This window comes from Petaurus breviceps, unplaced genomic scaffold (genome assembly GCF_028583685.1).
Source record: "Petaurus breviceps papuanus isolate PSGF00001 unplaced genomic scaffold, PetGlider_PUasm1.0 89798, whole genome shotgun sequence".
NCBI classification, from domain to species: Eukaryota; Metazoa; Chordata; class Mammalia; order Diprotodontia; family Petauridae; genus Petaurus; species Petaurus breviceps.
Window position 1 is genome coordinate 84,515 of NW_027187124.1, and position 20,851 is coordinate 105,365.

General features: G+C 58.5%; 2 protein-coding genes across 3 annotated transcripts in view; both read left to right on the top strand.

The window, feature by feature from the left end:
• Positions 1-1,908, top strand: part of TH (tyrosine hydroxylase) — a 13,754-nt gene extending 11,846 nt beyond the window's left edge. For both annotated transcript variants that reach the window (XM_069107297.1, XM_069107298.1), the window contains exons 12-13: positions 134-267; positions 847-1,908. In XM_069107297.1, the coding sequence (XP_068963398.1) occupies positions 134-267; positions 847-1,006 (294 nt within the window). In that variant the 3' untranslated portion in view covers positions 1,007-1,908. The remainder of the gene's footprint in view (positions 1-133; positions 268-846) is intronic.
• A 2,627-nt stretch (positions 1,909-4,535) lies between these two features.
• On the top strand, positions 4,536-5,491 carry INS (insulin). The gene is made up of 2 exons (XM_069107299.1): positions 4,536-4,722; positions 5,320-5,491. The coding sequence occupies exons 1-2, from the start codon at positions 4,536-4,538 to the stop codon at positions 5,442-5,444; spliced, it is 312 nt and encodes a 103-aa protein (XP_068963400.1). The 3' UTR covers positions 5,445-5,491.
• Positions 5,492-20,851: the final 15,360 nt, after the last annotated feature.

The window sequence follows — 20,851 nt, forward strand, 5'->3', positions numbered from 1 at the left end:
GGGGTAGCGGTGGGTCAGCGGGGGGCTGCTGGGCCTCACTTACCTGAAGTCGGGGGGGGAGGACAGGGGGGGTCTGGGTCCCACTTGCCCACAGTCGGGGAGGGGGAGGATGATGTCTGGGTTCTCTACCTAGCACTCCCTGTCCGAGGAGCCCGAGGTCCGGGAGTTTGACCCGGATGCTGCCGCTGTGCAGCCGTACCAGGACCAAACCTACCAGCCCGTCTACTTTGTATCAGAGAGCTTCAGTGATGCCAAGGACAAGCTCCGGTGTGTGGGAGCAGGGACAGAAAAGGGGGGCTGGCAGGCTTTCTCAGCAGCTGGGCCCCTGAGCCTGGCCAGAAGGCGAGCCTAGCACAGGGTTGATGAGGTCTGGGTGCCTGGGCAGGGCCCCAGGGGAGGGCGTAGTGAGCAGCCTGGGGTGCCAGAGAAGGAGGAGCTGGAGGGGTGTGGGGGAGTGAGGAGCCTGGCCAGGGCAAGACCACCTGAGCAGCCCCTGTCTCTCGTCAAGCTGTCTCCCCTTCTCCGTATGCAGAGACTCCTGGCTCAGTGACTACAGCACCAGGCCTGGAGTCCAGCCCCAGAGCTTACTAGCAGGGTGACCCTGGCCTAGTCACTTACCCACTTAACCTCACTGTAAAACGGGTATAATGTGGCCCCTCTCTTCCCTGACACACAGCAGACACTCGTCAAATGTTCCTTTTCTTTCCCCTTCCTCCCTTCTCTTCATGTGGGGTCTCCCCACTCCCTGTCCTGCCAGGGGCTGCTCTGGGCCACTGTAAAGCCCTCACCCGACCATCTGCTGACCCATGGTGCCTGGGTCTGTTTGCTCCCTCTCTGTGTCCCCAGGAGCTACTCAACTCGAATCCGCCGCCCCTTCTCTGTGAAGTTCGACCCCTACACGCTGGGCATCGAGGTCCTGGACAGCCCCCAGAAAATCCGGCACTCCCTGCAAGGAGTCCAGGATGAGCTTCACCTGTTGGCCCACGCCCTCAATGCCCTGAGCTAATGCCCGGGCGCCTGGCACCCTCAGCCCCCCCTCCCCTCATCTCTGCCCAGCATCTGGCCTGTTGCTTTGTCTCCCCTGTGCAGCCCTCCACCAGCCCCCATCTCCGGGTCCCCAAGGTTGGCGTCTAGGTTTGGTGGGTGGGGCAGCAGTGAGTGTTCACCCTGGTATAGAGAACCCTGTATGTTCAACCTGCAAAACTGCATGAAATCCCTGCCCTGCCCTTACAGCAAGTCACTTCCCCCTTCTGGAAAATGGGGACAATTGGCCTTGAACACCCCCAGGGTGGTAGAGGACTGAGGATTCAGAGCTGGGCACTGCCCCAGGGCCCATGCCAGTCCTTGTGTCTGGGCCAAACCCGAAAGGAGAGGGGGCTAACCCAAGGACCCCAGTAGAGATGGCAGCCCAGTGCTGAATGAGGCTAGCACTCTGCCCCCAGCCCCCGGCCCCATAAAAAAATGAGAGGAAGGCTTAGTGGTGGGCCTGGTCTCCCAAGCCATCCCACCCTGGGGGCTGGCCGTATTAAAGGACATCTGCACTGGAAGCTGAAGAGCTCCCAGCAGGGTCTCCCCCAGATGGAACAGGGCCATCCCCAGCCCCGCCCTGGCTGCCAGCCTCCAAGCCAGTGCCCGGAGCCAGGACTCCCCACTCCCCTTCCCTTGCCCTCCCTGTGTTTAAGTTGAGAGGCTGAGGTGGAGCTCAGTCGAGGCCTCCTTGGGGTTCTTGGGTACTTTGGGTCTTAGTATTCCCCTGGTTCTTGTCGCTGCTGTTGTGTGGGTGTGTGTGGGTGTGTGCCTCTGTCTCCCTTGCCCCTCCTTCGGCCCAAAGGGCCTCGCTTAGGTAGGTCCCTGGTCTAGAGCTGCTGCTGCCACTTTGGGGGGGGGTCCTGCATGACTGGCCATGACCGTGACAATAAAGGAAATTGTCTGTTTCTTGACAAGCAACCTGGCTCTGAAGGCTTCCTTTGTTCTGGGGCAGCTGTGGACAGTGGGAGGGCAGCTGACCACGTCTGGCCAGGTCCCGAGGATGTGCCCCCAGCCCGGAGCCTGCCCCTCAATATCTTAACCCCTTCCTGCACTAGCTGGCCCTGGACACAGAACCGCATCCTGGGGGGCGCCCTGAGGACCCGCCCATGGCCCCTTCAGGCTGGCTTCTGTCCAGCTTGGCCCAGAGCCGCACCATCGCTCCCTGGCCCACCTCGCCCTCCAGTGGACAGTGGTAGCATTACAGGCTCCCGGGTCCGTCTCTGGCAGGCCCTTCTGGCTAGGATGCCTCCAGGACAGGGGGCTTCCTACGCGCCAAGGCAACGCCCTCCATTATGAGTGCACAATTCAGAACTGGGAGGAGACTTAGAAATCACTTGGGTCCACCCCTTCGTTTTTCAGACGGGGAAACTGAGGCCTAGACATGACTAGTCCGTGGCCCAGTGGGCATTCCAGCCAAGCTAAGATGGGTCACCCTGGACTGACAGATGGCCCAGTGGATAGAGTGGTGGGGCCTGGGGTCGGGAAGACCCGAGTTTGGATCCTGCCTCAGACACACGCAGCTTTGCACCCCTGAACCTCCCTGCATTAAGTCGAGTCCCTTAACAGTCATGAAATGCCTTCTATGTAACAGGAAAAGGCAAGCCCCAGCCCCTGCCCTCCGTCTGAAGCAGCCTCAGAGGGAGGCTCCAGGCTCAGGAGCACTGAGGAGGAGGCAGGAAGGGAGAGCTCTTGGCCCAGGCCAGCCTCAGAGCGCTCATCTGTGAAGCGGGTGCAGCCTCTGCACGGCCCTCCCAGGGTTACTAGGAGCCAACAGGATGGTAAGGAAGAGCTGCAGGAATTCTCTGCCAAGGTCCTGACTGTGGTGAGGAGAGCAGAACCGCGGGCTGCCTCCCAGTTCCTAGCCTCCACCTGGCCTTTCATCTCGCTCGCTGCTGGTCCCAGTTCTCTGGCTCGAGAAGAGCCTCTGGGGAGGGCTCAGAGGGGACAGAGGTGCCCGGGCCCCAGGGGCAGAGACGTGGGCCGGAAGGGGCTTGGTTGGCCGGCCCCTGACTGCCCCCCTGTGCTCTCTTGGACGGTCAGCAGAAGGGGCTACAGCCCCATCCCTGGGCTGAGGAGGACAGGGAGTCTGGCCCTGGTTACTCATTTCCGTGAGGGGTCTGCCCTTCTCTCAGGATCCTCTAGCTCAGGAGACCTGGGGCCGCTGCAGAAAGGTTGGCACTGACCAGAAGACGTGCCCAGGACCACGTTGTCTGCATCGCAGGCCCACGGGAAGGAAGCAGGACTGGCTGGGGCGGCCCCTCAGCCTCAACTCCCATTGCTCCCAGGGCACCTGTGCCCTCCCTGTGGGAGGCTGGGTAGGACACTTCTCTCTCTGGGCCTCAGTTTCCTCAGACAGACAGGGAAGCCCCTTGGAAACGCACCAGCCCCTGAGTTCTGGGTTCCAGCCCCCCTTGTGTCTCGGTTCCCTGACTCCCCACCTCAACAACTCCAGGGAAGTGGGGTGAGGAGGCTGTGGGGGGGGGCACCTGCATCTCCTCCCTGCCCTAATTTTAGGTCTTCATCAAGCGTTGTCAGGAGGGATGGCTCCTCCGTCACAGCTGCCCACCAGCCCCTCATTAGCCCCCTCATTAACAGTCACTCCCCCTGCTTCGCAGGGTTCCTGCTAAGCCAGGAACAGCGGCTGTCGCTGGCAAGAGCGGGGAAATGATCTGGAAATGCCACACCGGGCCTCGGACCATCTGGTGACCCCCCCCCCCAGCCGCCCCACTCCAGAGCCCTAATGAGCCCCGTTAGCAGAAGCTGGGGCACCTGCCCCCCTCAGACCAGGGGCTGAGCACCCTTTAAAAAGCTGCAGGAGGCCAGGGTCAGGCAGTAGCCTCGGACCCCAGCACTCCAGCCCCTTCTCTCTCCTGTCTCTTCTCTGAGTAAGTCTTCGGGGAGCCAAGGAGCCCGACCAGGCACCCCTGGGCAGCTGGGGGCTGTGGGCACAGTCAGGTCCTGCCACTGTCTCCTCTCTGCTTCCTACGCCTCAGCATTCAGGTTGGGGACTGGGGGAGGAGGCAGAGACATCTCCTCCGGCAGGTGCGGGGCCCTTCCTACCTTGGCCTGTCCAGGGTCTCCACTCATCACCAGAAGCAGGGAGGAAATTCCTCTCTTGCCTTCCACATGTATCAGAAGGCTCTTAGTGAGCTCTGAGCCCAAGCCACATATTCTCAGTGAAGGCCTGAGGCCCAGAGAGGTGAGGCATCACCCAGGGTCACACAGCAAGACTGGCCCACCTGCTCTGTGGAGAGCTCCTTTGGAGAGCCAGCCTCTGGCAGTGAAGAGGCCAGGCTCCCCTTTCTGCCCCATGGCCACGGTCCATCTGCTGCCCCTCTTCTCTCCACATCTGTGTCCTCCCACGGAGAACAAGGAGGCTGCTGGTCTCTCGGGCACCTTCATTTCTGTGGATCTAATTCTACAAGGTCTTTGTCGGGGAGGCTGCCCCTCTTGGGGGATCCTCTCTCTGCCCACCTCAACTGTCCCCTCTCCCCCAGGGCTCGGCCATGGCTCCCTGGTTGGCTGCCCTGTCCCTGACAGCCCTGCTGGCATTGTCCTCTCCGCCAGCGGGTGAAGCCCTGGTCAGCCAGCACCTGTGTGGATCCCACCTGGTGGAAGCCTTGTACCTGGTGTGTGGGGAGAGGGGTTTCTTCTACACCCCCAAAGCGCGCCGGGATGCCGAGCAGCCGCTGTGTGAGTATTGGGACCCTCACCCCGACCCATCCAGGTCCCTCAGGCCCCGGACGCTGGGGTGCTCGCCATAGCTCCCTGCCAGCTCCAGCGGCCCTGGCTCCTGCTCCCAACTCTGTCCTCCCAGGCCCAGGAGCCCTACGAGGCTCAGGGAGAGTGACACTCCCGGGATGTGGAGTCACACCTCTCTTCACAGCACCCCCAGCGCCTCCTTAATCGGCCCTTTGCAGGGATTGCTCCCCCAATGTGACAGATGGGGAGCTTTCCCAAGGTCTCCTAGCGAGCTTCTTCTGGAAATGCAGTGAGCTGCCAGCCCCCTGACTCCTCCTGAGTCCCCTTACAGAAAGCTTGCTTCGAGGCCCCAGGCTTCCTGTGCTCTCCCTGCAGGCATCACTCCCCCAGGCTCACTCCTGTGCTGTGAGAATAAGCCCAGAAGATGTGGGGGCTTCACCAGCCCTCTGTTCCCACCGCCTCCGTGAGCTCCAGCTCCTGCGCTGTCCAGCCCTGTGCCCCGAGCCCGTTACCTCCCCCTGAGCCCCTGTGCCCTTCATGAAGTGGGGGTAGCACCCTCCTCACACTGTGCCCCTTCTCCCCTGCCAGTGGGTGAGGCCGGAGGGGAAGAGCTGCCCTTCCCACCCGAGTACCAGCTGCACAAGCGGGGCATCGTCGAGCAGTGCTGCAATAGCATCTGTTCCCTCTACCAGCTGGAGACCTACTGCAACTAGCGGCAGGCAGCACCTGCGGGCGTGCACAGTGGGCACAGCGCTGCTGAGAAGGTGCTTTCTGCCCACAATTGAATAAAAATAAAAGAAATACCATTTCTGGAGGAGTGAATGCTTCTGAGCCACCTCAATGTCCACTCCCGGGGCCCGCCCCAGAGGGCTCAGGCAGGAGGGGAGTGAGCCTCCCCCTGGGTGCCCAGCCCTGTGCCCACCTGGGCTGCAGAGGAAGCCCAGGAAGGGCAGACCCTCCCTGCCATGGCTCGGGGGGCTCCCAGGCTCACTAGGGAGGGAGACTCAGCTGCACAGATGATGACCGTGGTGAGGGAGTGAAATCAAGCCCCGCCAAGGCATAACAGGCATGGGATGCGCTACCCCAGTGGGCAGTCTGTGGCTGAAGGAGACAGTCCCCTAAGGAGGGCCCCAAGGCAGCAGGGCTGGGTGGCAAGAGTGAGTGTAGGGAGAGATCTTCTCATCCAGAGGACACTGAGGCAAAGCTACGGTCCTGTATCAGATTCCCAAGGGCTGGACCCGGAGTCTGGAAGCCCCCAGTTCAAGTGTGACCTCAGACACTTCCTGGCTGTTTGGCCCTGGGCAAATCATTGGACCATGGTCTGCTGACCAGGTCTGCTCAGTTTCCCCATCAGTAAAAAATGAGAATAATCTCAGCCCCTCCCTCCCAGTGTTGCTGTGATGATCAACAGCACCGTACAGGGCTCCCCAGAACGGTAGATGGGGCTGCACAAGGAAGGGCCTTGGTGGGGATGCCTGTGTTAGGGGGTGCACCTGGGACACAGGGAGGGACAGGCGGGCGCCTGGAGGGGGAGGCAGGACCCAGCATCGGGAGACCTGGGAGGACTATCTGGGGGTGTCAGGCCTGGCTGGTCTCCCAAAAGTCCGGCCTCGGAAGATCAGAGCCTCACTGGAGGAAGCCAGGCTGGAGAGAAGGGGCTGGGGCGAAGAGGCCAAGACAGAAGGCTGCCAGTGGCTGGGGTGGGTGGGAGGCCAAGGCGGGAGGCTGCTGGTGGCTAGGGAGTGTAGAAAGGGGGACCGCTATCAGGGTGGAGCCTCCTGAAGATGCAGTTGAAGATGTCTCACATCCTGGGGGCAGGGGATAAGGCCCTGGTCTGAGGATGTCAGAGGGAGAGGCTTGAGAGCAGCGTCTGTGCGTCGAGCAAGGACCCCCAGAATTGTGGTGCCCCAGACTTGGGAGGGAAATGGGTTTGAGGGCCTTATTTCACAAATGGAGAGACTGAGGCCAAAGCTGGCAAGTATCCTGAGACAGAGAAGTCAAGAAGGCCAAGAAGCCAGGCCAGCTCTGCCCTTGCCAAACCCAGCATGCCCTGTGTGATGGCATGCAGGGGCTCCTGAGGTCAGCCAGTGACCCTCCCTGCGTCAGGCCAGGGCAGCCAGGCCAGGTCATTCGGCTGAAGCTAATCTCCTCTCATTCCTGGAAGCCCCGCCCAGCTGCCCCCCTGCCAGTCCTGGGCAGGGTTTAGGAACCCACAGACTGCCTGCTGTTGGCCTTCGTGTCCTCTCCCCTCCTGACTGTGCTGCTTTGGCCCCCTGCAGAAGGGAAGAAGATTATCCCAGGCTTCAAGGGGAAGAGGGGTGGACAGATGGATGAGTTGATGGATGTTGGTCCTGAACAAAGGAGGAAGGTTCCTCAGAAGCCCTCAGGGTGGTGGGAAGAGAAGGGGAGCACAGGTCTTTGGGAGGAGGAGGCCGGTGCCCTGCTGGAGATGCAGCTGAGGGGACAAGGGGCAGTTATTCTGGCTGGCCTGAAGGTGTCCTGGAGGGGTTGAGAGGGACAGGCATCTGGGTCCCCATGCCTCACCTTGACGGGAAGGCTCTTGTGGGAAGGAGGCTTGGAGCTGGCCATGGGGGCAACTCAAGTGGCTGAGGCCCAGAAGAGGCATGTGCAGCTGACCCAGGGAGCCCAAGGATGGCCTGAGAGACCTCACGGACACCTTTCCTGCCCCTGCCCTGACTGACGAGTCCCCCCCCGCCCCAGCCATTCAAATCTTCCAGCAAGGACTAAGCACCTACTAGACACAATGTGAGCTGGGGCTGGGATTACAAAGACAAACAGAAAATAGTCCCTGCCCCACCCAGAGATGCAAGGTAAGGGGAGGGCACCTGGGGCAGAGGAGGGAGGATCCTGGAGGGCTTCCTGCAGGAGGTGGGCCCTGAATGGAGCAGAGACACCCAGGAAGCGAGAGGAAAGCTGAAGGGGCATGCCTGGCATGGGGGACAGCCTGTGCAAAGACTCAGAGGTGGGAAATCTCCAGTTCAGGAGACAAGTTGTAGGACCATTTGGCTGGGAGAGAGAGCACACCCAGGGGAGGGAGGCCAAGTGCGGAGGACATTCCTGCCCTCCAATGTTGGGGTGATAAGTTTGTCCTTGGTCTGATCTTTGCTCCAGAGGCTTCACTCACTCATGTAGTAGTGCACCTACTATGCGCTAGCCACTGAGGCTCCCCCCGCCTCAAGAAGCAATCATCCAGGGGGGACGCCCCCACCCACCTGGACAGACACAAATCGAACCAGGGCTGCTGGGCAGGAGCTGCCAGCAGCCGGGGGTCAGGGAAAGCTTCGTGTGAGAGGGGATCCTAAGGATTCATCAGGCAGATGAGGGGGTGCACTGGGGAAGGGGGAGGGGAGGGAATGGACTGCCTATGCAACGCAAGGTGGCCAGCAGTGGTGTCTGACAAGCGGTCAGTCTGGTGGAGACCCACGATGGGGAGGGCCAGGGTGCACCTGGGGCTGCCAGAAGTTCTAGCCCCACAAGGGGTGGGGCAGCATGGTCAAACCACCGTGGCTTCTTTCTGCCTCAGTTTCCTCATCTGTCAAACGGAGTCCAAAAAGCAGGGCCGTTCCAGGAGTCCAGGAGCTGGGTGAAATACTTCACGTGCTGTAGCAGAAATGCGAGTGAGTGTTCAAGAGGAGGCCTGGGCCAAGCACAAGCCCTGAAGCTGCTGTGGGTGGAAAGATGCCAGCAGGACAGCCCCAAGGGCCCCAGGAGAGAAGGGGCTGGAGAGGGTGGCCAATGCCCAGGGGTCTCCAGGGGCATCCTTCTCCTGCCTTTGGGCCCCACACTGCAGCCACCTTCTGCACGTGGCCAAGGAACAGAACAGGAAGAGAGGCCCAGGCTGGCGGGTTTTGGGGGTGCCTCTCACCCCCCCACACACACACACTTCCCTTCTCTGTCCTTGCAGCGCCTGACCCAAGACAAAATGGGAGGCTGGACAATGGCTCCCTATCTCCTGCTGTGCCTGAGCCCCAAGACCTACCTCTCTGAGGAACACCCCAAACCTGCCTACCCTTCCCCCCAAACTGCCATCCCAGAGACCTCCTCTGCCCTGGCAGGGCTGGAATGATTCATGATAGAGGGTGAGTGACTGGAGAAAGGAAAGGCTCTGCTCCACAGAGTCCAGGTGGGGGGTGGGAGTGCAGGGGGTGCGTGAGAATAAGCCCGCGCAGCCGGGGGCAGGCATGGGGAGAATGAAGGCCCAAGGGCAGGGCTGTCTCTGCTTTTTGCCTCAGGAGGCTACCCTGTCCTCCCATTGGTTAAGGGAGGACGCTGGGGCCCAGAAAGGACCACCCACATTCCAACGGGAATTAATTATAGACTGACTCGGCTCTCCCAGCCCCTAGACTAGGGCTCTCTTATCTCTGGGAACTCCAGGGGGTCAGGGACACATAGGGGCTAACCACTTTTTGTTTCCCCACCAGTGCTAAGCCTGTGCCAGGTGCCCAAGGAGGTCTTTAGTGATTGAATGGATGGATGGAGGAATGGAGGGAGGGAGGGAGGGATGGATGGGTGGATGCAGGAATGGATGGAGGGAGTGATGGAGTGATGGAAGGATGGGTGGGTGGGTGGAGGGAGGGAGGGAGGAAGGGTGGGCGGGGGATGGATGGATACACCTTGTTAGCCATGTGCTGCAGCTCTAAGGGCGGACAGCAGAGGGCACCAAGATTCCATCTTTATTCCTCCATCCCTCAGCAGCTAACGGTGTTCACCTGGTGAGGAAGATGGGGCCCCGCCCCAGCGGGGCTGTGGGCTCGGGGCTCCTCGTGGGAGTCCCATTTGTTCCCCAAAATAAGTCACTGACTCTGCGGCTCCCAGCTCTCCCGGTCTGAGGTCAGGGAGGGAGACTCCAGAGAGCGCGGGCTGGAGCTGGTTCTGACCCAGGTGTCCAGGCCCCCTTTCCTGGGTTTGGGAAGTTTAGGGGGGCGGTGAGGCGTGACCTGCAGGTGACTGAGACAAGGCCGTCTGCCAGCCCCGGCCCGTTGTGGGGCTTGCTCAGGGTCTCAGGGGCCCAAAGAGCCAGGAGAGCTGCAGGTGGAAAGGGCCATGTGCTCTGAGGCTCAGACTGTGTCTGGGGGGGAGGCAGAGGGGCCTCTGAGGATCCCAAAGCCACCCTCCTCCCCCATTGGAATCTATTTTCTAAAGCAGCGTTTTAGCAGCTGACCCCATGAATCCTAGATCCTAGATCCCAGATCCTAGAGCCTCAGGGTGGGAAGCCGTCTCTATTTTACAGATGGGAACAATGAGCCTTGGAGGAGTCAGTCGGCTTGTGAGCCAGGCCCAGGCTGGGAGTTCTTGAGGGCAAAGGCTGCCTAGCAGGCACCTCCTTCCTAGGTTCTGTCAGGGAGAGCAGCAGAACTGAAGGAACCAGGGAGGAGAGACGGGGGAATGGCAGGGCTGGGAGGGTCCTTTGTGCCTAGCTCTGTGCCTGGTCTGCGCCAGGCTCTTAATGAATGCTCTACGAAGTGAACCCACTTGAATCTAGGGCTTCGAGTGTCAGAACTGGGAGGAATAGTGGACAGCTGGAGAAACTGAGACCCAGAGACAGGAAGCACATCGGCACAAATCCCACCCCCCAGAGCCTCTTTCAAAGGACCCCTCTCTCTAGGTCCTCTGACAAACAAAGACCAGCCCTCTTCCGAGGGAGAGCTCAGCCCTAGACTGAATGGGGGTGGGGGAAAGGATGAGCAATGGTAACAGAGGGGAGCAGACCCCCGCCCTCCCCTCCCACGAGGCTGTCAGCTGGCCTCTGGTCCCCTCCCCAGCATTATTGTTTCTGGCCCTGGTCGAAGGAACAGGCCTGCAGATTCCTTCGAAAGTGATGTCTGGAGGGATGTCTCATTCTCCTGTCTCTCCCCACAGCTGGGAGAATACTGCTCCAGGTCTCCTGGGGTCTCCTTGCTGGGCTGGGTATGTGGGCCTGCCGAACAAACAAACAGGCAGCTTCCCGGCCCTGTTTCCCTGGCCTCTCTCCCCTCTCCCAAGGCATTCTGGGGGCCCTGTTATATAAGGTCCCTTAGGTCTGCCCCCGCTGGGCCCCTTCCCATACTTCCCATATTTCTCAGCCTGTATGGGGGAGGGGGGAGGGGGATCTAGCTAAAGCTGCTTTTAGAAATCCCCAGGGAGCTTATAATCTCGGGCCCTTCCTGGCCTCTGCTCATTCTTGGGGTCCTCATGAAAGTCCATTCTCATCAGGCCCCAGCAGGGTTTGGGTAGCGCCCTCAATGACAGGCCCATCCTGGCTCAGAGTCTAGGGGCACAGCAGTTTGGGACCTGAGAGGCTGGGGTCTTAAAGCAGTCTCCCCTTCCATCCCCACCATGACTCCTGCCTCAGACAGCCAGTTGGATTTAGAGGTGGAAGGATTCAGAGCTGAATGTATGGGACCTGGGCTTCTGCTGAGGGGGGCACCAGCTGGGAGGGCAGATGAGGAATCATGGGAGTGATCACTGGAGTCAGAGAACCTGGCTTTGAATCTGGGCTCTGCCACAGAACTGTCCCTTCTCTCTGGGCCTCAGTTTCCCCATTTGTACAATATTTGTACAGGGTCTTGGGGCCCTGGTCAGGGTATGTCGGGCAGAGGCAGACAGGGGCTTGGCCCATTTCTTCTCCCTGCCTCACCCCCAAGGGCACTGGTACCATCTCCCTTCCTCAGCACCTCTCTCAAAGCTTTCCGCATAGCCCAGACTGGCTGAGGAGGGGCCCGTCACAGACACCTGGAGCCCTGGCCGAGGTCTCCATGAAGGGCAGTATGTGCCCCATCAGCCTTAGGCCCTGGGTCTGCAGGTGAGTGAAGGTGGAGCTTCTGGGGTGCCAGGCCAGGGCAAGGCTCTGGGCAAGACTCCTTTGAGCTTCTCCAGGGTGAAAAAAAGGAATCTCGGACAGGAGGGTGTTTGTTCCTCTGAGGAGAACTTTACAACTTTATTAGGTCCTGAGAGAATCTGGAAATGAAAGTGAACCATTCAAATGTCCCCCAGCCCTGCCGCCCCGGGTCCACAGCGGGCAGGCTGGCTCTGGTGGTTCAGGGACTTGGAAGCGGCATCTCATGGTCTGGACCTGGGGAATGGGGTGAAAGCAGCACAAATAGCGTGCCCTCCCGGATCCACAGAGGCTGAAAAGCACCTTTGTACCCCGATGTCTTTCAGAAGTGTCCAGAGCCAGTCAGATGCCCAGCACAGCTGCAGACTGACCAAAGCTGGAGAGGATGGCATCCTCCGCTGGGGGCTGTGGGGCTTGTGTTGAAGAGAAGAGCATGGGGAGCTCGGACCAGAAGCACCTGGAGGCAGAGCCGGCAGAAGGTGGAGGCCAGACTGGAGCCCTGGACCATCTCAGAGAGCTCTCGGCTCCTCTGGGGGCTTCCCATAGCCAGGCTTTCTGATAAGTGGAGGGGCCAGAGACCCTGCCAGCTCTGGCCTCTCCCAGTCCATGTTCTATGATCTAAGGCTTTGTGTTCTAAGCTCCAACCCAGGATGGACATTCTGTTCTACAGTTCCCTAGCTCTGATGTTCTGTGTTCTAAGAGCCCTCCCATATAGAACATTTCACTCAGTTCTAGGTTCTGAGCTCCAATCCAGCCCTGAAATCCCATGTCTTCAGGCCTAGATTCCAACTTGGTCCTGAAGCCAATATTCTGAGGTCTATCTTGGCTCTGGGCATTCTGTGTTCTAAGGTCCCTGAGGGTCTAGGTTCTCTGATTTCTCCCGCCGCTGCCTGTGGCTCTTGGGTCCTCAGTCCTGGCAGTCTGTGGTCTTTGACGTCCTGTTCATGGTCCTGCCATCTCTCCCACTTTAAGCACAGCCCCTGGAACCAAGAAGCTCCTGCTTCCTCCTGGCGCCCTCCAGGCCACTGAGCCACACTCATTATTGCCAGAAAGGCTGGTCTTGAGTGGAGGCTGTGTTTTGTGTGGTTTTCAGACCTCCTGGCTGAATGGCCGAGGCTCCTGGTGGGGGTGGGAAGGGTACCAGGGTGGCTTCAATGGCCTCGAAGCTTCTCTAAGGGCTCCAGACTAGGGAGCTTGGGTGTTGAAGGGCCCCTCTCCCTGGAGGTCTTTGCAAGCAGAGATTGGCTGAGTATATTGGGGGTGGGATTCCTTTCAAGCATCATGGGTTAGATGGCTCTCAAAGTCACTATTAAATGTCCCAGTCAACTATTAAATGCCATGATTCCGTGCACCAAGAGTCCTGGGGCCCAGGATATCTGGGACCTTCAAGGTTCCAGGCTCTGGGTTCAACCAAGCCAGACCACTCAATGCTTCCAGACCCTCTCCAGATGCCTCCCTTTGCCTCTGAGGCTTCTATCTACCCTCTCTGGGAGAGTCTGGGAGGTGGGGACAGGGCAGGTGGTCTCGGGGCCATGCTGGGGCTCAGAAGAAGACAGGCAGCTTCTCTCTCAGAGCCTCAGACACACAGAGTCGTGGACTTTGGAGAGCTGGGTCTTCAGAGGCCACCCTCTTTAACCCCTGGGTTTGACAAATGGAGAAAAATGAGGGTCAGAGCATAGAGTGCTCTGAAAAGAATAGACTAGAGTAAGGGGCGAACACTGGACCTGAAGTGCACTCGGATCACATCTATCTTCCTAACCACGAGGGGGAAAGCAAGAGGAGGTGGCTTGTCCAGTCACAACGACAGCAGGATGTGCTGTTGGCAAGTGATCTCTGATGTCCCATGGCACTGGGGTGTTCTCCCAGTGGGGGTGGCTGTCCGAGAAGAGGCCTGGCTGGAAAGGGGATGGCTTGTGCCTGTCCACACTCCCAGGAGGCGTAGGGCCCTCGGAACACGTGAGGTCCTTGGCATGTGTCTGCTCACCCTATAAGCCGCTGGCACTGATTGGCTGGTGCCAGGACATCAGGCTTTGGGGTGCAGCAGCTTGGGCTTCCTGGAAATATTGCCAGGCATGGCTGGGGTGACAGGGTCCTGGGGGCCACGGCCCTTTCTTCTCCAAGGTCCCCTCTCCCCTGAGCAGACCCCTGCCCCCACCCTATGGCACTTTTCTCTTCTGTTCCTAACATGTGCAAATCATTATTTCTCAATGAAAAGAGAGGCTGTCTTCTCTTTTAATCTTTTTTTTTTTTATTAAAATGGCCCCTACAGCCCTTATCCTCACCCCAAAGAGTGCTTGGATAACTCAGAGGCTGTGGCCTGAGCTGACAAATCCAGAGCCCCCAAATCCTGGGGCTGTTGCTTCTGTGAGACGTCCCCTGCTCCCCTCTCCCTTGGCCCAAAGTCTCCCCATAACAAGAGTCTTCTAGCAACTGTGGCCTGGCCCAGAGGGCCCAGGCTGCCCCAGTCTGAGCCAGAGGTGCTCCCTCTCCCACCCCGCCCCTTCCCCATCTCCAATTTAACAGGTCTCTCCAGGAAAAGGAAGAAAGGGTGTTTTTTAATTAAAAACAAGAGTAAATTTCTCTTGAAGCTTCTAAATCATCCTGGCTTCCATCTGGGCCCCCAAGGCCCCCAGGCATGAGTGTTTACATGGGCAGCAAGCTAGGATATGTGCATCTTAGCACCTCATAAAATGCCTATTATGAAATTTCTGTGAAAAGCAGGTCTAGGGAACAGGCAGGGAGTTCCTGAGGTCATGGGGCTTAGCCCTCTGAATGGCCCTCACCTCCTCCCCCCCCTACTAAGCCAAGCTTTCCTGTTGTGGGGGGAGCCCTGGGCCAGGAGCCAGATGCCCCAGATGCCCTTCCTGGCCCTGCCACTGAGGGCCACGCCCTTCCCCCACTGGACCTCAGTTTCCTCCCCTGCCAAATGGGAGCGATTACCCCTGCTTCCATCCTTCCCAGTGAAACCATGCACGTGCATCTAGGACCGCTGCCCCCAGGTGTCTGGCGGGTGGGCACTGGCTCTGGGCAGGGCAGGGAGATCTGGGTAGTTAGTGATGGAACACTCCCCTGCTGCCACGCCTTCAGCAGCTCCCAATCTCCATAAAGCACAAATTGCTCAGGCTGGCATTTAAAGGTGTCTCACTTCCCCCTGCCCCACTGGAGCTCCTCATCCTCAACTCCTTCTCCTTCAGGAGCCCCTGAAGGCACAGCCCCCTCCTTTGGACAGCCTGCCCTGATTGTCCCCTCTCCCCATCCTGCCCCAATAGGACCAGGGCCAGAAGGAGCCCGGCTTTGTCTGGCTGTGCCCTGCCAAGGTTGGGATTCTTCCCCACTCTGGGGGCCCTGGATCGTGTGGAAAGGATGAGCACAGGCTACAGGCACTGAGTCCCAGGAGAAAGGAACCAGGGAGTGCTGGGGAGAGAGCCAGATGAAGGGGCAAAGCCCTCTGGGAAAACCCTATCCAGCCCCGTCCTGACCCTAATTACCAGCCTGGGAATCATTAACCAAGGCCTACATTTGCATAACATCCTGGCTGGTACCTCGGGAAAGACAGGCTTCTGCCCTCAGAACCAGGGGCAGGGGAGGGGGGGAGCTGGAAGCCAACTGCAGAGAGGACCAGGGCAGCAGCTCTCCCAGGCCCACCTTAGCTGGCTGCCGTCCCCTGCCCTCGTTACCCATCACCACTCACTGCTAGCCAGAGTGCTGGGGACCTCAGTGGTCAGCTCATGGGTCCATCCCCCTGAGGTCCAGCCGTCCAGCCAGAGCCCACTCCCCCAAGGCACTGGGAGCTAGAGAGGGTTGGGAGCCAGCTGGGCCAGGAGCTCCTCTTCTGCCCCGGCCATTGTCTCTGGGGTCTCCTGGCTTGGATTCGCACTCGGTTCTTCTGTCTGACCGGTCACTTCCAAACTCTTTGTTCTCTACCCTTTCTCCAGGCAGCCTCCCCAAGAGCCTCCTTGGTCTGTCCATTCCCCTAGTGCCCACAGACATCTGTAGGGAGTCTGTGGGACAGGGCAGGAGAGGAATAAGCGTCCCTCGAATGCCTCTTCCATGCCAGGCATTTGCCAAGCCCTTTACAAGCTCTCATCTGAGCCTCGTTTCAGAGTGGAGGCTGAGGGGAGGGGAAGGGACTTGTCTAGGGTCACACTACTGGTAAGGCTCTGAAGAAGCAGCAGAACTCTGGCCTTCTTGACCCCAGGCTCAGGGCTCTAGCTGACTTGACTGAAGAGAGAATTAGTGAAGGTCAAGCTTGATTTCAGAGAAAACCACAGATTCAGGCCGTCCCAAAGGGGGAGATTCGGATGCCTCAGGAAGGGGTGGGCTCCCCCTCCTGGATGCCCTCGAACAGATGCTGCCTCAGGAGGCATGTAAAGTGTGGCTGTGGGGAGCATGTGAGTGTGTGGGGCTTATTCGTTTAGCTCTAGGCTGGCCCAGACCCTAAGACCCCACAGGGCAGTGGGGATCACAGGTGGAGGGGGAGCCCAGATCCTCCAGCAACCTCTGCTGGTCCAGCAGGAATTCCTGGACCCCTCTCTTAGCCTGCAGTGAGGACGCCACTTTCATCCTTTCTTTCTGTTGGCAAAAAGATAAAATAACCACTAAGATGTCTGAGCTGGGGAGGGTCCTTAGGGACCACTGAATCAAACTCACTCTTTGTACAGAAAAGGAAACCCAGGCTGAGAGGGGCAAGAGGGAGCCTTCCTCTTGGAGCCAGGACAGAAGCCCAGGCCTCGAGTCCTGGCCGGGGCTCTGGCCGTTTCTCTGGCTGCGGCTGACCAGGCCTCCAGCACGAGCTTCTTCCCCCAAGGAGAGAGAGTCTCTCGATGCCTCCTGCATTGTGCCCCAGAGGTGAGGATCCAGCTTGGCCTCAGGAGTCCTGGCTGCGATGCCCCCTCCACCCTCTCCCTCCCTCTCCCCAGATTCACTTTTCAGACAGGACAGTGAGCTAAGAACATGACCCCTTCCCTTGTGAGGGCCGTGGGAGCTGTGGTGCCGGGGGTCCCTCTGGGGTCTGGGAGTCCTAGGATCTGGCCTCAGTTTCCCCTTCTGAACAAGCCATTGCACATGAGGACCCTGAGTGTCCCAGGCATGGTCAGAGGGCTCACCTCCCATGAGCCCCAGGGACCCCTGTGGGACTTCAGCAGAGAAGGACCTAAGTCCCTCCCCCCACCAGCCCCGAGACCCCTGGTTTCAAAATGCTCCTAGGGCCGGTCTAGAGTAGGCCTGGGCTGGGCTGCAGCAGAGGCCGCTGAGAGCACAGGGACTGCCACCAGAGGGCAGCCTCTGACCACAGTAACATGGCTAGTGGCCCGAGAGGGGGGAGCCTGGTGCTGTTCTCAGCCTTGGGATACTTGAATGACCCTTGGCCACCAGCTGGCCTTCAGGAGTGACCTGTGGCCCCTGCCCACTGCTCTCCACTCTCCTCCCTGCCTTCATTATCCTGAGCAAGAACCCCGCCCTCTGGGGCCATGAATGAAGCCTCTCTGCTCATTTCACAGATGGGAAAATCGAGGCCCAGAGAAGGGAAGGGTCTTTCCAAAAGCTTTAGGGACCCCTTCTTGCCAGGCCTTCTCCCCTGATAAGCCCACCCTCTCTTCCTTCCTCTGTAGCACAGACTGGCCAAGCTGAGGAGGGAGCCCTGGGGTCAGGGCAAAGGGAACTGCGTGGTGAGAGGACCCGATGCCCTGGCTTCTCTCTCCATTCCAAGCTAGTTTCCCTTTACCTCAAGCCCAAGGAGATATCCTTTCTATGATGCAGAGTCCGAAAAAGTGTCAGGCTCTGTGGTCTCATTGATTCTGGGGTGCCCACCACCCACCCACACTCGGTATCTGTAGAGTAGAAAATGTAAGATGGAGAGCTACCAGAATGGGGAAGGTCCTTGTCCATGTCTGGAGAACCTAGGCATGTTGAGTCTGAGGAAGAGAAGACTCCAGGGAAGCATGATGGGATTGGCCTGCCTCTGCCCCAAGGCAGAGGGGTCAGCCTGGTCGTACCGGGCCACAGGAGAACCTGTAGCCATGGGGGCTATGGGATGAAGAGTCATATGGAGACTGGCTGGAGGAAGCTGACTTCTTCCATCAGAGATGAACCCAAGCAGTAGATGCAGCCGCTCCCCCCGGAGGCTTGAGGCAGGTGCTGGCTGGGTAGACCACCAAAGGGATGATTGCTCAGGGAGGGGGTCTAGGCTCTCTGTGCTTCCTCCCCGAGGAAGCCCCAGAGGAGGAGTGTGGGGGCGTCAGGGGAAGCACCTCAGAACCCCCGATTTCCCAGCAGATTTCCTCGCAATGCTCAGGGCGGAATGGGCAGCACCTAATACCTAATACTTTGATCTTTCCATCGCTCCTTTTCATCCTGCCCAGCACAGGCCACCCAGCTGACCACAGCTTGACAAAGTATTGTCAGGTCCTGAGGCCCTTCTGTCCTGAGCCATTTCCCACCCCCTTAAGTGGTCCCTGAGCAGACTCCAGCTTCCTTGATGATGGCACAGGGAGCCACCAGGGGGCAGACCACGGTCACTCTAGCTGGCCACTTTACTAAAGCAGCAGGATGGTACAGCTTCCTCAGATCTGTGCAGTGGGGGCTTGTCCAGGCCCTGGAGCTTAGCTCTGCCCTGCCCAATGACCCAGGACCCAGCCTCCAGTGGCCTGGGGTCCCTGCTCACCTTGGAACCTTGGGGCGATTCTCATCTGTGAAATGGGTTTGATGGTCTGTGACATCTTTTCTAGTTGCCTTGTGTCTCCTGCCTCTAAGAGGAAACTGAGGAATGGCTTCCCTTAGACTCTCTGGGCCATTGTCCTAGGAAGAGACACCTCCCATCTCCTTCCAGAGAAGCATCTGAACCCCAGGCTTGTCGCCACCGCTAACTTGCTGCCCAGTCCCTTCCTCCCTCCACACCTCTAGGCCTATTTCCTCATATGCAAAAGTGTCCCCTCCAGCTTGGACAGGTGTCTTGTGACACCTCAATTGTGACAATCACAGGCTGGGCAGGGCATTGTGGACACAGAGTCAGAGAAATGGGCTCAAATCCCCCCATCGGATGGTATGTTTGACCTCTCTAGACCTCCAGCAACTCCCCAGGAGATGGTGTTGCACAGGGGAGAGCATTCTGAATTTGTCTGGGTTCCAATTCTGCCTCTGCTGCTTGCTAAGGGTGAGACTTAACCTCTCCTGGCCTCAGTGTCCCCAGGTGACATGAAGGCTGAGGAAATCAGGACCAATAAGTGAGGGTGCCCTTCCATCAGGCCATGTAAGGGGGTTTCCCCAAGTCTTGGCTGCCTCAGCCCTTCCTTCCCACTGGGACCTACCCCTTGTCTGCCTCTGGTCAGACTGAGAAGGGACTCCCAGTTCAGTGTGTGAGAATGGAGGGAACGAGAGGAAGGGCCAGGCAGAGGGAGAAGAGGCTTGGGTTATTGGGTGGGGACTCCCAGATGGCAGCTGGAGGACCTGCTATGCTATCTCCCCTCCTCAGTTCATACTCCTGACGGGGTTTCCCACAAATCCTAAGAATCAAGATTTCCTGAGTCTGGGTCAGGACTCATGCCTGGATGTCCAGGCAGGGGCCCCAGCTTGTCTCTCTGAAGGCCCCAGCCTCCCCTGGAGGTCAGAGTATGGCAACTAAAGCAGACCTCAGAGGCAGTAGTGAGGGAGGCCTTGCCACTGGCCCCCCTAATCTGGGAGCACCCTACCTCTGCTGGTGAATAGCCCCTGGGCTCTCGCTGGAACTTGTCCACAACTCCGCACTTGGGGCTGAGAAGATCTAACCCAGGCCTTCCAGATAGGGGAGCTCAGAGGAGAGGACAATTTGTGTGAGACCACACAGGGAAATGACATCAGCAGGTGACAAACCTGGGCTGAGCCCCTTCCTTTGGCCATGGAGCCCCTGAAGCCTGTTCAATACCCACAGGTGAAGCAAGGGGCCTTGGGACTGGCCCCAAGTCTGCTCCAGACAACAGGCTGAAGATTAGGCCCCAGGAACTTCTCCACCAGTGACTGTGTCACTTTCCCCTCTCTAAGCCTCAGCTTCCCCAACTGTCCAATGAGACAGCTGGACCAGATGTTCCCCTAAGGGTGTTCTGGACCTACTATGAGTACTGGGCATACTGTGGTTCTCTGAATCTTTAAGATCCAGTTGGGGCACAGCAGGGAAGGTGCTGGGCTGGAGGTTAGGGTGCCACACAGCTCCAGATTCAGTCTTTGAACAGACAGAAGCTGGAAAGCCTGGGTTCAGAGCCTAGCAATGACCTTGGCCAAGACTCTTCTCTGAAGCCCTGTTTCTTTATCCGTAGAAGGAGGCTAATAATGCCTGCCCTCCCTCCTTTACAGGGCTCGGGGGGAAAGTGCTTCGTAACTATCAAAAGATAAGAGCAAGGGAGGCCAACAGGCTGGTGGGGGTCTGCCCTGCCAGAGAAGCTGTGCAAGAGGAGCCTGACCACCCTGCACCAGACAAGCCCTCCCAGCTTGGAGAGACTGACTGTGCTGATGATTGAGGTGGGGTGGGTGAGGCTCTGCACAAGGGCCATCTCCTTCTACTGCTCTTTGCAAGTCAGCATGGTGGCCCTGGATTAAAGTCCTCTGGCTGCCATGTGCAGGTTGTGTGACTCTGGACAAGTCACAGAACCCCTCAGTGCCCCTGGCCACTCACTAAGACTGTCCAAGATGGATACCGTATTTCCCCAATAATAAGACACTGTCTTATTAATTTTTTTGAAAGAAAAACACCAGAGGGCTTATTTTCAGGGGAGGGCTTATGTTGTCCTGCCTCAGCTCTCCTCTGCGGCACTGCTCTCAATGGCGCCAGCAAGCAAATCATTGGGGAAAAACAGGATGACGCGCTCACTGCTGTAGCTCTGATTGGATGCAGCTCGGAGCGTGGCATGTGTTTCACCTGGGGGGGGAGGGACGGTGCATACAGAGGGTACCGTAATGTAGCATGTAGCGCAGGGGATCACCTTCACTACAGTAGCAATCTCAATAGGGCTTATTTTCGTGGGAGGGCTTATTTTAGAGGAATCTTACACAGTAAGGAGAGGGTTTATTTTCGGGATAGGTCTTATTATCAGGGAAACACGATAGATAGCTGATGGGTTGATAGATTGATAGATACAATAGACAGAGAGGCAGATGGGTGGGTAGATGGATGGATGGATGGATGGATGGATGGATGGATGGATGGATGGATGGATGGATGGATGGATGGATGGGTGGATGGAAGGAAGGATGGATGGATGGATGGATGGATGGATGGATGGATGGATGGATGGATGGATGGTTGGGTGGATAGATGGG

What these genes read in the sequence shown, in the direction of transcription:
- INS (XM_069107299.1), top strand. Translation starts at nt 4,536, where the DNA reads ATGGCTCCCTGGTTGGCTGCCCTGTCCCTGACAGCCCTGCTGGCATTG. An exon ending in GGATGCCGAGCAGCCGCTGT is followed by an intron (nt 4,723 to 5,319) that starts GTGAGTATTGGG and finishes CTCCCCTGCCAG; the next exon opens with TGGGTGAGGCCGGAGGGGAA.